Source organism: Patagioenas fasciata, chromosome 1 (genome assembly GCF_037038585.1).
Source record: "Patagioenas fasciata isolate bPatFas1 chromosome 1, bPatFas1.hap1, whole genome shotgun sequence".
In the NCBI taxonomy this organism is placed as follows: Eukaryota; Metazoa; Chordata; class Aves; order Columbiformes; family Columbidae; genus Patagioenas; species Patagioenas fasciata.
This window is the reverse complement of record NC_092520.1, coordinates 249,646-263,981: the sequence shown is the minus strand read 5'-3', so window position 1 is coordinate 263,981 and position 14,336 is coordinate 249,646. Positions and strand designations below refer to the sequence as shown.

At 64.2% G+C, this 14,336-nt stretch overlaps 1 protein-coding gene across 7 annotated transcripts in view; it reads right to left on the bottom strand.

Moving 5' to 3' along the window:
• Nucleotides 1-14,336, bottom strand: part of DCHS1 (dachsous cadherin-related 1) — a 62,555-nt gene that overhangs the window by 24,122 nt on the left and 24,097 nt on the right. For all 7 annotated transcript variants that reach the window (XM_065835202.2, XM_065835194.2, XM_065835216.2 and 4 more), the window contains 5 exons: nucleotides 9,069-9,257; nucleotides 8,461-8,692; nucleotides 7,250-7,486; nucleotides 5,862-6,881; nucleotides 5,480-5,667 (listed from right to left, as the gene is read on the bottom strand). In XM_065835202.2, the coding sequence (XP_065691274.1) occupies nucleotides 5,480-5,667; nucleotides 5,862-6,881; nucleotides 7,250-7,486; nucleotides 8,461-8,692; nucleotides 9,069-9,257 (1,866 nt within the window). The remainder of the gene's footprint in view (nucleotides 1-5,479; nucleotides 5,668-5,861; nucleotides 6,882-7,249; nucleotides 7,487-8,460; nucleotides 8,693-9,068; nucleotides 9,258-14,336) is intronic.

Below are 14,336 nucleotides of genomic sequence, written 5' to 3'. Positions count from 1 at the left end.
CGACCCGCAGCGCAGTGCGGGCAGACCCGGCTCTTCCGCAGCCTCCTGGCAGCGACCCGCAGCGCAGTGCGGGCAGACCCGGCTCTCCCGCAGCCTCCTGGCAGCGACCCGCAGCGCAGTGCGGGCAGACCCGGCTGTCCCGCAGCCTCCTGGCAGCGACCCGCAGCGCAGTGCGGGCAGACCCGGCTCTGCCGCAGCCTCCTGGCAGCGACCCGCAGCGCAGTGCGGGCAGACCCGGCTCTGCCGCAGCCTCCTGGCAGCGACCCGCAGCGCACTGCGGGCAGACCCGGCTGTCCCGCAGCCTCCTGGCAGCGACCCGCAGCGCAGTGCGGGCAGACCCGGCTCTGCCGCAGCCTCCTGGCAGCGACCCGCAGCGCAGTGCGGGCAGACCCGGCTCTCCCGCAGCCTCCTGGCAGCGACCCGCAGCGCAGTGCGGGCAGACCCGGCCCTCCCGCAGCCTCCTGGCAGCGACCCGCAGCGCAGTGCGGGCAGACCCGGCTCTCCCGCAGCCTCCTGGCAGCGACCCGCAGCGCAGTGCGGGCAGACCCGGCTCTCCCGCAGCCTCCTCCCAGCGACCCGCAGCGCAGTGCGGGCAGACCCGGCTCTCCCGCAGCCTCCTCCCAGCGACCCGCAGCGCAGTGCGGGCAGACCCGGCTCTCCCGCAGCCTCCTGGCAGCGACCCGCAGCGCAGTGCGGGCAGACCCGGCTCTCCCGCAGCCTCCTGGCAGCGACCCGCAGCGCAGTGCGGGCAGACCCGGCTCTCCCGCAGCCTCCTCACAGCGACCCGCAGCGCAGTGCGGGCAGACCCGGCTCTCCCGCAGCCTCCTGGCAGCGACCCGCAGCGCAGTGCGGGCAGACCCGGCTCTCCCGCAGCCTCCTGGCAGCGACCCGCAGCGCAGTGCGGGCAGACCCGGCTCTCCCGCAGCCTCCTGGCAGCGACCCGCAGCGCAGTGCGGGCAGACCCGGCTCTCCCGCAGCCTCCTCGCAGCGACCCGCAGCGCAGTGCGGGCAGACCCGGCTCTCCCGCAGCCTCCTGGCAGCGACCCGCAGCGCAGTGCGAGCAGACCCGGCTCTCCCGCAGCCTCCTCGCAGCGACCCGCAGCGCACTGCGGGCAGCGTCCTGCTCCGCACACGCTCTGCAGCCTCTTCCCCTCCAGACGACATCGAATTCACTTCCTGAGGTCTCAGACCTCACATTCGCATCCCACCAGCACACCCCGCAGCACCACTCATCCTCGCAGCTGTGCTGGGTGATCTGTGTGGCACCACTTCAGTGCATTTATGAGAGAGATAAATGGAATCCGAGCAAGAGTGGAGGGGAAGGGGCTGCGCGTCCCGAGAGCGGCGAGCGCTGACGCTGCTGCACGAGCCGCCGGCTGCGCGCTGGTGGCGCCGGGGGAGGCCGGAGGAGCTGGGCTCGTTCAGCCAGGCCGAGCGTGATGTGACTGCGCTCTGTAAACACTGCGGAGCGGAGGGAAATTCCAAGGACAGAGAAGAGCTATTTAAGCAAAAACACAATATTGGCACAAGAACAAATAAGTATAAAGTGGTCAGAAATTAGTTTAGGCTGGAAATGGAGAGACGGTTTCAAACTACCAGATCAGGGAATCTGGAACAGCATTTCGCAGCAGTGATGGAGGCAGAAGACCTAAATATAGCTTGTCTGTTTATGAAAAGGAGCGTCTGCGTGGACACCTCCGAGTGGGGCCGCGCTCAGGAGGCCGCTTCGACCCCTGCCCCATAACAGGCTAACCACCCTCATCCCTAAACACCCTCATCACCCTCATCCCTAACCACCCTCATCCCTAAACACCCTCATCACCCTCATCCCTAACCACCCTCATCCCTAAACACCCTCATCACCCTCATCCCTAACCACCCTCATCCCTAAACACCCTCATCACCCTCATCCCTAACCACCCTCATCCCTAAACACCCTCATCACCCTCATCCCTAAACACCCTCATCCCTAAACACCCTCATCCCTAAACACCCTCATCACCCTCATCCCTAACCACCCTCATCCCTAACCATCCTCATCCCTAACCATCCTCATCACCCTCATCCCTAACCACCCTCATCCCTAACCACCCTCATCCCCCTCATCCCCAACCATCCTCATCCCTAACCACCCTCATCCCCCTCATCCCCCACCACCCTCACCCCCCTCAGCCAGCAGACAAGGGGCTCCTGCTTCGCGTGGTGGCCACGCTCCCCTTACACAGGGAACAAACCCCATCTGAGGACAGCAGTGACTCAGCAGAGGAGTCAAATGAGCAGCATCCACATGGGCTCCATGTACCGATGCCACTTCAGATGCATAAACAGAGGGATAAACAGCAATAGAAGCGGTCTTGCCTCTGCAAAGCCTCAGTAAACGGCCACCAAGCGGGCTCGGCCCAGGTCAGACGCCCACCCTCCAAGAGCGCCGCTGCAAACAGCCCGGCCCGGAGACCACAAAGCCACCTCAGGCGCTGGAGACCACAAAGCCACCTCAGGCGCTGGAGACCACAAAGCCACCTCAGGCGCTGGCGCAGCTCTGGCAGCGGCTGGCAGCGGATACTCGAGGAGAGGCAAGAGCCGGGGGCACATGGAACAGCCTCCTGTGAACCCCAGGTAAGTCACCTCCTGAGACGCACGTCGGAGTTCTGCTCAGCAGCCTTTGATGGATCTTTTTCTGTCCATGAATTCATCTAATTTTGAACCCATGCAACTCTTAGCAATGATTTCACAATTTAATTATGTTCTGCATGAAAAAGCACTGCCCTTGTTTACTTTAAACCTGCTGCCTGGTCATTTCGTACGAAGCTGCCTAGGTTTGGTACCGTGACAAAAGAGTTGTTCACAAAACCTCCCGTTTCCCCGGGGCCTCCTCGGTGCCGTTCCCTGCACCCCCTGGTTACACTCCCGCAGTGCCTCCCGTGCCAGAGAACGCCCAGGTATTTCCTTCTGCATGAAACCACTATCTGCAGGAGGTCACGTTAGCAGCCTTCCCTGACCCTCTTCTGGCGCTGTTGGTTGTTTAGTGCAGCTGAGGGGGGAGCGCGTGCGGAATCCGAGATGCAGGGTAACGATGTTTTCTTTCGTTCTCTGCTCCCTTTCTCCTAAACCTCAGCACTGGATTTGCCTTTGGCCTGCGGCTGAGCCCCGGGTGGCGTCTTCACAGCGCATCCACGGCAATGCCCCGGTGTTCTCCCCGAGCTCGAGCGGCCAGGCCAGCGCTCGCCACCGTGTGCAGTTCATATTGCTTTTTGCCACGTGCAGCACCTTCCAGCTAGCAACAGTGCAGCTTGCCTCCCACCTTCTTTCCTAACTGAGCAGTACAACAAGATCCTTCTACAGTTTTTCACAGGGACCCCTCACCTTTATCCCTATAAACAGACCAGTAACATCAACCACCACCTGTCTGGAGGATACCTGAAAACGCCAACTCACAAGGATCGCAGCGCCGGCCCCAGCAGCGACAGCGCCGCTCTGTGGAAACAAACGCTCCTTCTCTCTCCCGCTCCCTTTCCCGGCGACCGTTCCCCGGCAGGATCCACTGCCACAGCAGCTCCCGCGCAGACACACCTGGCCCTGCCCCGCGCCACCACCGCGCCCGGCGAGCCCGTCCTGCAGCCCGCAGCGGAGAAGCTGCTGGGACGGAACCTCCCTCTGCTCTGCCTAACGAACTTCGATACGAACGCTTCGCTGAGCAAGCCCGCAATAAATCACTGAGCTTTGCGTTGATCATTCCTTTTCTACTTTTCCCTCCAAGCCTTTCTTCTACACCTCAGTCATGATTAACAGCGGCTTCTCCCTGTGCTACGTCCTTCTCTGCCAGTGTTTCGAGCAGGAGAGCTTCAAACCTAAGTGCTCAAATGCTGCTTTAGTTCAAAACTCCCATTGCATTCACCTGCCCCCAGGACTCTCAATCTGTCCCAGCCTGGCTCTGTCCCCTGGGGGCCACGGATGCTATGTGGTACGTTTGTACAAGACGAGACCTCCTGAGCTCTATCAGGAGACTCATGGCATTCTGCGCCCCCGAGCTCCGGGATCACCTGCAGAGGCTGCTGTGCAAGCGCGGGACAGGCGTCCCTGCGCAGGAGACGGGACGCAGCACACACGGTGCCAGCAAGGCCATTTTGCAGGGCCTGTTCAGCCGCAGCCTCGGCAGTGCCACTGCCGGCTGGTCCCTGGCCTGCAGGGGTGGCCGCAGCCGGACCCTTGCTCGGAGGACAAGGCTAGCTTTGCCTTCCTCTGCCTCCACCAGCCCCGAGAGGCCTTCACCCGGGCCAGCGCCTGCCAGACAGGTTCGCCAGCAGAGAGCACAAGCTGGACATGCAGGAAGGGGGCTGGGCAAGGGACGGCCGTGACCTGCGATGGGAAGGTTGTGAGAAATGAACAGGGAAGGCCTGACTGGAGCTGCGGCATCCCCAGAGTCCTGTGCCGGTGGGCACCCAGACGCGGCAGCGACCCGCGGGTGCAGCCCTGCCTGCTCCGACCCGCCTCTGGCGGGCAGCCCAGGCCCACCCTGCGGCAGAAGAGGCGGCCACCACCGCCGTGTTTCAAACCTAGCACAGTGCAGCTGGCTTTGGCCACGCTGCCTGAGGCAAAGCAACAGGCAGAGCAAGCACATCCTTCCAGCTGCAGGTCCTCCCCGCTCCGCAGAGCAGGCGAGGTCAGGGCCTCGGAGCGAGCCCCCGCCACGCGTGCCACCGCGCAGGGGACACCGCGGAGCGAGCCCCCACCACGCGTGCCACCGCGCAGGGGACACCGCGGAGCGAGCCCCCGCCACGCGTGCCACCGCGCAGGGGACACCGCGGAGCGAGCCCCCGCCACGCGTGCCACCGCGCAGGGGACACCGCGGAGCGAGCCCCCGCCACGTGTGCCACCGCACAGGGGACACTGCGGAGCGAGCCCCCGCCACGCGTGCCACCGCGCAGGGGACACCGCGGAGCGAGCCCCCGCCACGTGTGCCACCGCACAGGGGACACTGCGGAGCGAGCCCCTGCCACGTGTGCCACGTGTGCCACCGCGCAGGGCAGCACTTTCTTGACCTCTCAGAAAGCCGAGCGCCTATACCAAAAGTCCTGAGACCTGGGAGTTAACGGCACCCCGTGCCTCCCTGCTCACAGGTGTTTCAGCCCTAGCTCTGCTGTCTCATTCGGGCTCCCTTTCACCTTCCCTCCTTGCAGGCGTGTGTGAGCCAAGAGCTCCTGCCCGCTGGTCAGCCCTACCGGTTTCAGAGCCCTCACCCTCTGCAGTCCTCACTTGCTCTGTGCACAGGGACGCCCGCATTTCCCAAATGCCTCTCTTACCAGATCTCAATCAGATTCACCAGACTGCCCTGGCTGCTGCAGGGATGCAACTTGTGCCTGCTTATCTCCCACCCTGAAACGCTCCTGGGTGCCCTGCCCACTCCCTTTGCCCCTGCAGAAGCAGGGGCCCCCACACCAGAGGCCGCCACAGCCCCGCGCCACCAGCCTGCTGCCCCTACCTGCACCGGCAGCTCCTGACCGCTGGCCACGTGAAGGAAAGCAGGAGCGTTGTCGTTCTCATCCAGCACGGTGACATAGACGGTTCCCGTGGCGCTGCGGGGTGGTGCTCCCCCATCCTGCACGATCACCAAGAGCTGGTAGCTGGACTGCTGCTCCCGGTCCAGGCTCTGCTTGGTGCTGAGCTCCCCTGTGAAGAAGAAGTGGGGACACAGCTCGGCCCAAAAACCTCTTTAGAGAAGAGCTTGCGCTCAGGTACGTTGCTGGGCAGCCCAGCAGGGAGGATGAATATTCTGTTGTGGCACTGGCCTGGCCCGCATCGCTTGTGATCTGCCCTGGGCGCTCCCCCCAGCCAGCCCCAGCCTAAGCCAGGAAGGCTCTCACCTGTCTGCGTGTGGATAAGGAAGTTGGGATCGTGCTGGAGCAGGCGGTAGGTGAGCCGGCTGTTCTGCCCAGCGTCCCGGTCACTTGCCATCACTCTCCCCACGCTGCTGCCAGGAGCCTGATTCTCAGCAACAGTGAAGAAATAGCGCTCCTCGCTCAGCCGGGGGCTGTTGTCGTTCTCGTCGGTGATGCTGATCCGTACGGTGCTGGTGCCCGTTCTCCAGGCCTCCGCCCCGGCAGCGCCGCCGCCCGCCGAGGCCAGCACCGTGAGCACGTACAGGTCCCGCGTCTCCCGGTCCAGCGCGCTCTTGACGTAGAGCCAGCCGCTGTCGGGCACGATGCCGAAGCTGGCGGCATCGCCGTCCGCACGCAGGTGGTAGGTGAGGGTCGCGGACTCCGCATCGCGCGCCAGGGCCCGCACCTGCAGGAAGTGCGTGGAGACGGGCACGCCCTCCCGCACCTCCACGCGGTACGTGAGCGTGTCGAAGATGGGCCCGTTGTCGTGCTCGGCTTGCACGTGCACCAGCAGCGTGAACGTGGAGCTGAGCTGGGGAACGCCACTGTCTCGGGCCACAATGGCCAGCCTGTAGGCTGAGCTGGCTTCATACTGCAGGGCGCCCACCAGGCGCACCGCCCCCGAGGAGCGCTCCACGCTGAAGGTGCCGTCACCTCCTGACACCAGCTCAAAATTCACCTGCCCGTTGGCGCCGCTGTCGCGGTCCTCGGCCTGCAAAGAGTACACTGCAGTCCCGGGCTCGGTGGCCTCCGGCAGCAGAATTGAGTCAGAGGGGGCTGGGAACAGTGGCGCGTTGTCATTCACGTCTGACACGGAGATCTTCACGCGTGCGTTGCTATAGGCAGGAGGTGAACCGCTTCGGGCCTGCACGTCCAGAACGAGGACGGCCTGGGACTCGTGGTCGAGAGGCAGGTTGGTGCGGAGCTGCCCGGAGGCAGAGTCGATGGAAAAGTAGCCATGAGGATCCCCCGAGGAGATGGAATAAAAGATGTCCTCAGCATGACCTACGGACAAGGAAATGGGGACAGGAAGGATGATTCGTGCACCTGGCTCCCCTCGTCAGAGCCCTGGGCAGCGGCGGCGCCGGGCAGCGGTGCCCGGCGGACAGTGGTCAGGGGTGCACGGCTGCACTGTGCACATGTGCCTCTGTGCACAGATTATGCACACGAGTGCGTGTACACACATCCGTAAGCACAGGCCAGAGCGTGCACTGAGCTGCGTGACGATCGCGTGGGCGCACATTTGGATGCACATGCCCCTGTGCGGGCGCGAAGCTCCCAGACAGGGCTGTTGTGTGGGGAAGCCTGGTGTTGGACCTTCCGGATGACACAGACAGGGAAGGTGACTGCATACCAAAGGGACCAGCCCGTACCTGGAGGGTTCTGGGCCCGGACAGCTCCCACGCTGGCACCCTGCAGCGTGTCCTCGGGCACTGTGAAGAAGTACTGAGCTTGCTCAAAGACCGGGGGAGAGACCGTGCCCTCCACGATGCTGATGTTCACCCGGGCATTTGGCTGTGCCTGCAGGCCCCCGCCATCTTGTGCAGAGATCACCAGCTGCACCAAGGTGTTGGCTTTGCCACTCAGGGACCAAGAGAGGGAGATGACACCTAGGGAAGAAAGCATTTGAGAGGTCACTGCTGTCACCTGGCACCAAGGGAACAGGCCAAACCATAAGCTCGAAAAGGCAGACCAAAGGGGCAGCAGCATGTGTTGCACCACGGAAGAACAGGACTAAAACCAACCCTCCTTGGAAAGTCTCTTCAAACCCTCCTTTCCTAACCCCAAGCCCAGCCCCAAGCTAAGGGAGGTCTTGGGAGCGTGAGGCAGGGAAATGAGCTTCCACCGTGGTGAGGGTCGCAACACAGCAGGTGGGATCCGGGCTGGCGGTGAGGCCCTCGGGGAAGTGTAGAACTGCAGAGCTATCCTTGACACCCCCACAAAGGAGGGGCCCTGCGTCAGGACGGCTGCTAGGCCTGTCCCATCCCAGTCACGTTCTGGGAGCTGGGGAACCACTGTGGAGAGACACGGGTGCCTGTGCTGAGCAGAGGACACCTCCCTGTCCTGCCCAGAGCCCCTGGCGCCACGTGCTCCTGCACCCACCTCCCCGCAGAACTGCCCTGGCCTTGGTGGCCAAGCGGGGCAGACCCGGTGCGGCCATGAGAAAGGCGAGTGCGACGGAGAGCTACAGGGAAGGAGAACAAACGGGGCAGGGGAGAGAAGGGAACTGGGCAGAGACAAGAAACGAAGAGGATACAGCCCGATGGGGCAAAGCAAGCAGCACGCAGGAGGAAAGGTGCAGCGAGTCAGGGATGGGGAATGAGGGAGAGGAAGGAAGATGGGACAAATAAATGAGGAATAGAGCAGGGTGCAGAAACGAGAGGTCGAAGACTGAGACTGGGAAGGGGCTACCAGGGGCTCAAGACGCGGAGACGGGGAAGACGCAGCAGGGGGAGGTACAGACGCACCCGGCGGCAGCGTGCACTGCTGAGGAGGCCCAGCAGCGACCTCCGGGCGGGCGCCTGCCCTGCCCGCACTGCCTGCTCTGACCGGCGCCTTCTCTGGCTGTCCCCAGCGCCCTCACCTGTGTCCTTGTTGAGGGAGAAGAGCGGGGGCGAGTTTCCCAGCACAATGCGGTAGGTCACCTTCCCGTGCAGCCCCTCGTCCTTGTCGTGGGCAGTCACACGCAGCACGGCCGTGCCCGGCATGCTCTGCGTGCTGATGCTGGCAGCGTACTCCAGCGGGTAGAACACCGGGCGGTTGTCGTTTATGTCCTCCAGGAAAACCTTCACATACACCATGGAGTTCAGGCCACCCTGTGGAAGGACCGGGTCAGAGACGGCGTAAAGAACAGGGGCAAGGACAACAGCATCTCTACAGTATTAGTGATAGGACAAGAGGAAATGGCCTCGAGTTGTGTCAGGGGAGGTTTAGATTGGATGTGAAGAAAAACGTTCTTCATGGAAAGGGTTGTCAGGCGCTGGGACAGGCTGCCCAGGGCAGTGCTGGAGTCACCATCCCTGGAGGGGTTTAAAAGGCATTTAGACGAGGTTCTCAGGGACGTGGGTTCGTGCTGGAGTTGGGTTATGGTTGGACACGATGCCGAGGGTCTCTTCCAACCGCAATGATTCCCTATCTCCTGCGCGGTGCTGACTCAGCAGCACGGCCTCCCTGCCGCCTCCCGGCACTCACCCCATCCACCGCAGTGATGGTGAAGTCGTAGGCAGAGGTGCCCTCATCGCGGTCCAGGGGCTGCACGGTGCACAGCTGCCCCGTGTGCTTGTCGACGCTGAACTGCGTGGGGACAACACTGACGATGCCAGAACCAATGGAGTAGGAAAGGGAGCCAAACGTGCCGCTGTCTGCATCTGTGGCTGTCACCTGGATGAGGGGAGACACTGCATGACCAGGGCGACCATCACAACCAGACCACAGCCAGACCCAGCCCATCACCACCTCCACAACCCAATGCCGTCTCTGTCCTCCCCCTGGCACCCCGGGGGCAACATCCATGACCCAGGTCACCAGACTTGACTTAGCGAAGGAAAAGGCCACATGGGGAGGGGGTGCAGAAAGGCCAGGCCAAGGGTCCAGCAGCCAAGCAGCCCCATTGCACCCAGCTGACGGCCAGCCGGGGACAACCCACGCTGTCACAGCAGCTGCCCCTGGCCCTCTGCTCCTTCTTTTCTGCAAAGACACTTAAAATGAGAACAAAAACAGCCCCTTTTCACCATGACCCCGGCTCTGTCCTGCTCTCTGAGCTCTGTGCCCAGTAGCCCTGGGCTCTGAGGATGACTGAGGCGGCGCCCAGAGACGGCCAGGGCCACATGAATTGCATTGGCAGCTACAGACACAGCAGGAGCATTGAAACTGCTCCCCGCTCGCAAGGCCCCAGTTCCTCCCTGGGCTCCTTGCAGAGCTCAGGTCAGCAGAAAACAGCTCCTTCCCCGACCGCAGCATCGCTGCCCGCGGCTCATCCACCAGCTGGGAGCTGTGCACCGAGAACAAAGCTGGAGGACGGAGCCAGGAGGGAGGCAGCTGGGCCAGGCCGGGTGAAGCGGAGTTCAGGCCTCGTCAGCCACAGCTCCTCCCAGCAGCAGCGCTGGGGCCGCGGCTCCCGTGAGCGAGCGGCGCAGGAACGCGGCACGCGCGCCAAGGAAGGGCCCAGCTGGGGGCTGAGCGGCGCTCTCCTCCGGGCAGGGCCCCCAACCTGAACCGCTCACCCCGTCCTCAGACATGGAGGAACAACGAGAGAGCGCAGAGCACAGCTGGGGCAGGGAGAAGAGAGTAAACCAGGCAGAGGTGGGACCTCCCTCTCTACACACCCTGTGCTCTGCACCCGGGGGGGCAGGCAGCGCCCAGAGCCCCCGGCGGGTTCCGCACCCAGGGGGGCAGGCAGCGCCCAGAGCCCCCGGTGGGTTCCGCACCCAGGGGGGCAGGCAGCGCCCAGAGCCCCCGGTGGGTTCCGCACCCGGGGGGGCAGGCAGCGCCCAGAGCCCCCGGTGGGTTCCGCACCCAGGGGGGCAGGCAGCGCCCAGAGCCCCCGGTGGGTTCCGCACCCAGGGGGGCAGGCAGCGCCCAGAGCCCCCGGTGGGTTCCGCACCCGGGGGGGCAGGCAGCGCCCAGAGCCCCCGGTGGGTTCCGCACCCAGGGGGGCAGGCAGCGCCCAGAGCCCCCGGTGGGTTCCGCACCCAGGGGGGCAGGCAGCGCCCAGAGCCCCCGGTGGGTTCCGCACCCAGGGGGGCAGGCAGCGCCCAGAGCCCCCGGCGGGTTCCGCACCCAGGGGGGCAGGCAGCGCCCAGAGCCCCCGGTGGGTTCCGCACCCAGGGGGGCAGGCAGCGCCCAGAGCCCCCGGTGGGTTCCGCACCCGGGGGGGCAGGCAGCGCCCAGAGCCCCCGGTGGGTTCCGCACCCGGGGGGGCAGGCAGCGCCCAGAGCCCCCGGTGGGTTCCGCACCCGGGGGGGCAGGCAGCGCCCAGAGCCCCCGGTGGGTTCTGCACCCAGGGGGGCAGGCAGCGCCCCAGAGCCCCCGGTGGGTTCTGCACCCCGGGAGGGCAGGCAGCGCCCAGAGCCCCCGGTGGGTTCCGCACCCAGGGGGGCAGGCAGCGCCCAGAGCCCCCGGTGGGTTCCGCACCCAGGGGGGCAGGCAGCGCCCAGAGCCCCCGGTGGGTTCCGCACCCAGGGGGGCAGGCAGCGCCCAGAGCCCCTGGTGGGTTCTGCACCCCGGGAGGGCAGGCAGCACCTGCAACGCACCCTCACCAGCCATCCTGCCCCTCGCCCGTGGAGAAGCTGAGAGCACATCTGCAACGAGCTCCATGCTCCTGTACAGAGAACCTGCTTCTCAACCCCGCAGCAGCTGCCAGAAGAAGCGCCATGAAACAGGATCCCCCTTCCCTGCCCCAGAGCTCAGAGCCACAGGTGCCACGGCAGCAGCCCAGCCCAAAGCTGTTTGGGAAATTGAACCCACCTGCCTCCCTGAGTGCAACGTCCGCCCTCCCCCTGCCCCAGCCCCTTCACCGTGGGGCTGCTCATTTCAGAGTACAAACCTGACCTCGCTGTATTCGGGTTACCTGTGCTCTGACTCCATGCTGGGCATTATTACTGGGTGCAGCTCTGCACCAGTGCACCAGAGTCGTGTGCTACCTCTGGCTTTCAGCTGGCAGCATTCACTGCTGCTGCAGATGGAAATGCACCTGAAACTGGTACGCTACCACGGGACGACAGGCACTGCATGGCAGATTAATAACTTGTTTCCTTCAAAACGGACTGCTTGTCGCCCTGAAGGTGCTCTGAAACGCATGCCAGCTGCTTTAGTACGCTGCACAGCAACAAGCCCTGCAGCAGAGGAAGGCGTTTTCTTTAGGCTCCTCAGGCCAGGGGCTCTGGTGCTTCTAGGACAGCCCCACCTCCCCACCCCAGCCGCGCTCTGACGGCTCCATGCTGCGCTACCCCCAGCGGGTGCCATCTGCAGATCCGGCTTCTGCCACAGGCGCTGCGTTGGATTTTGGGAGCGGGGAGAATCAGATGGGCTCCGACCACAGCGCAGCGCAGCACCACCTCCCTGCCCGCCCGCTCCAGGGCCAGCGGGCGGGCCTCGGAGGCGCTGCTCGCTGTGCAGGGCAGGGCACCCAGAGGGGTCCCCTTCTCATCTCGGGCGCTCCACCTCCCCATCCTGCCGTGGGACTGTGAACCAACAGTGTAGCACAAATCCTGCCTGTACAAGCCCACGCGGGGCCCAAGGGAGGTCATGTCACTGCTGCACCGGCACTGCTGCAACCGCTGCTGGAGAGCTGTGTCTGCTCCCAGCGCCACTGGAGGGTGGCGCTAAACTGGTGCCCAGGGAAAAGCCACAGGAACAACAAACCCCTGAAGGAGCAGCGAACCGCGTTAGCTCAGCGTGGGGCAGCTGCACCGCTCAGTGTCTCTGCCACCGCGCGGACAGGGAGCGTGGCTGCGGCACCCCGGCCAAGCTCTCCCGCCCGCGGGCTCCCGTGTGCTCCGTGGGACCGGGCTGCCCGCCGGCGTCCAGCTCCGCAGCGCCCGGCAGCCCCCCACGGGCAGCACGGACCCCGATGCGGCGGGGGCGATGCCTCCCGGGGAGCGTTCGAGCGCCCCCAGGAACGGCAGACACCTCTGTCCAGCTGGCACGTGGGGCCGGGACCCACAGCTGCCGACCGCGAGCACACGCAGTCTGGGACGTGCTGCGCATTTTTAGCTGCAAGGGTAATTAACCACCGAAAGGGCTCCTCAAGGCCTGTGGTGAATACACCACTCCTGGAAATTTTAAAACCGAGTCTGGATATTTCCCTAGGAACTTCGCTAGAAGCTGAAGCAGGGCGGCCCCGGGCTCTCCATCCAGCGCCCACCCAAATCTTGGATCAACAGCTGGTTTTACTGTTGCTTACTTATGAGGCTCCCGATGTTTGCCTGAGAAGTACGAGGGAAATGGGGTCGAGCTGCCTATGGAGCAGCCCAGGAAACACCCCATTCAGGGCTGTGTAGGGCCCGCTGCTTGAATCTGTGGGAGCGGGGAGTCTGAGCCCGAATGGAGCTCCTACGGCACCCCCACCTCTGCCTTCTTCGCACAGCCCACAGGGCAGGGCTGGCTGTTCCCCGGAGGAGCAAGAAGAGACGGAGAAGGCTGCTGCTGGGAATGAGACACTTGCATGAGCTTGCAGGGTCAGCACGCAGATATGAGCTGTGCGCAAAGTTGTGGGGTCACCTCATCTGCGCAGGACACCTGCGCAAGCTTGCAGGATCGCCACAGACAGACCGGGCACAATGCTCAGAGCTGAAGTGCAAGCTGTGTTTCTGCCCAAGACTGCAGCGTGTGCAGCTGCAACCCCACGTACCGAGAGCACAGACACCCCCAAAGCACAGGTGCAGTGAGACCTCCCATTTGGTGAGAACGCTCTGCGCCATGTCGGGCAGTGAAGCCAGAGCCCCGCACTCTCCCCGCGCTGGGGCGCCAGGGCTGCTCCATGAGGCAGGGTGGGGTGACCCTGCAGCTCTGACATCGAGACTCCAGATGTTCCCATTCACAGACCCAGCCAGACCGGCAGTGAGAAGGGAGGCACGGTTAATTGTTTCTACAGTTCATTACATCCTCTGTTGAACACCTACTTCTAATCACTGCTATTACCCCAGAGTCCGATTCTTCCCCTGTAAGACCAAGGTTGTTCTCAGGATCCCCGTGCACTGGTATTGCCAGGTGGACCAGGCAGCCCTCCCTTCCTGGATAAACCAGCTGCAGGGTTTTCTGGCCTGTAACCCTCCGTTCTACCCTGTGGGAGCCCATTCTCCAAAGGGAAATCCTTTGCCATCAGGAGATGAGGGCTGCTCCAATGCATCTTGCTATTGCACAAGGGTTGTGTTTCTGACAGCAGCCACACCTTGGTCATGAAGAGAAGGGAGGCTGAGAGTCAGGGTCCTGCGGAGCATCCTGCTCAAGTGCAGAATGAGGCCGGGGTGTCTGAGCAGCACGGGCCGGCGCTCCTGCCGTTTGGCCTTGCTAAGATGGTGTTGGCTGCGAGCACGGGATTTCTCTGGAACCCGCTGCAGCCGCGCACAGCACAGGGAGCGCTACGCTCCCTCCATGCCTCGTCCGCTCCTTCGGTCCTGGGATAGCCCAGCCCCCATCCAGCCTCTCAGAGCCCGCTCAGCCCGGGCAGCACCGGTGACCCAGCACTGTGCACTGCGCGCTGCGCCGGCCATGGACAGACCCAGCACCGTGTCCTGCGCCGGCCATGGACAGGCCCAGCACCGTGTCCTGTGCCGGCCGTGGACAGACCCAGCACCGTGTCCTGCGCCGGCCATGGACAGACCCAGCACCGTGTCCTGTGCCGGCCGTGGACAGACCCAGCACCGTGTCCTGTGCCGGCCATGGACAGGCCCAGCACCGTGTCCTGTGCCGGCCGTGGACAGACCCAGCACCGTGTCCTGCGCCGGCCATGGACAGGCC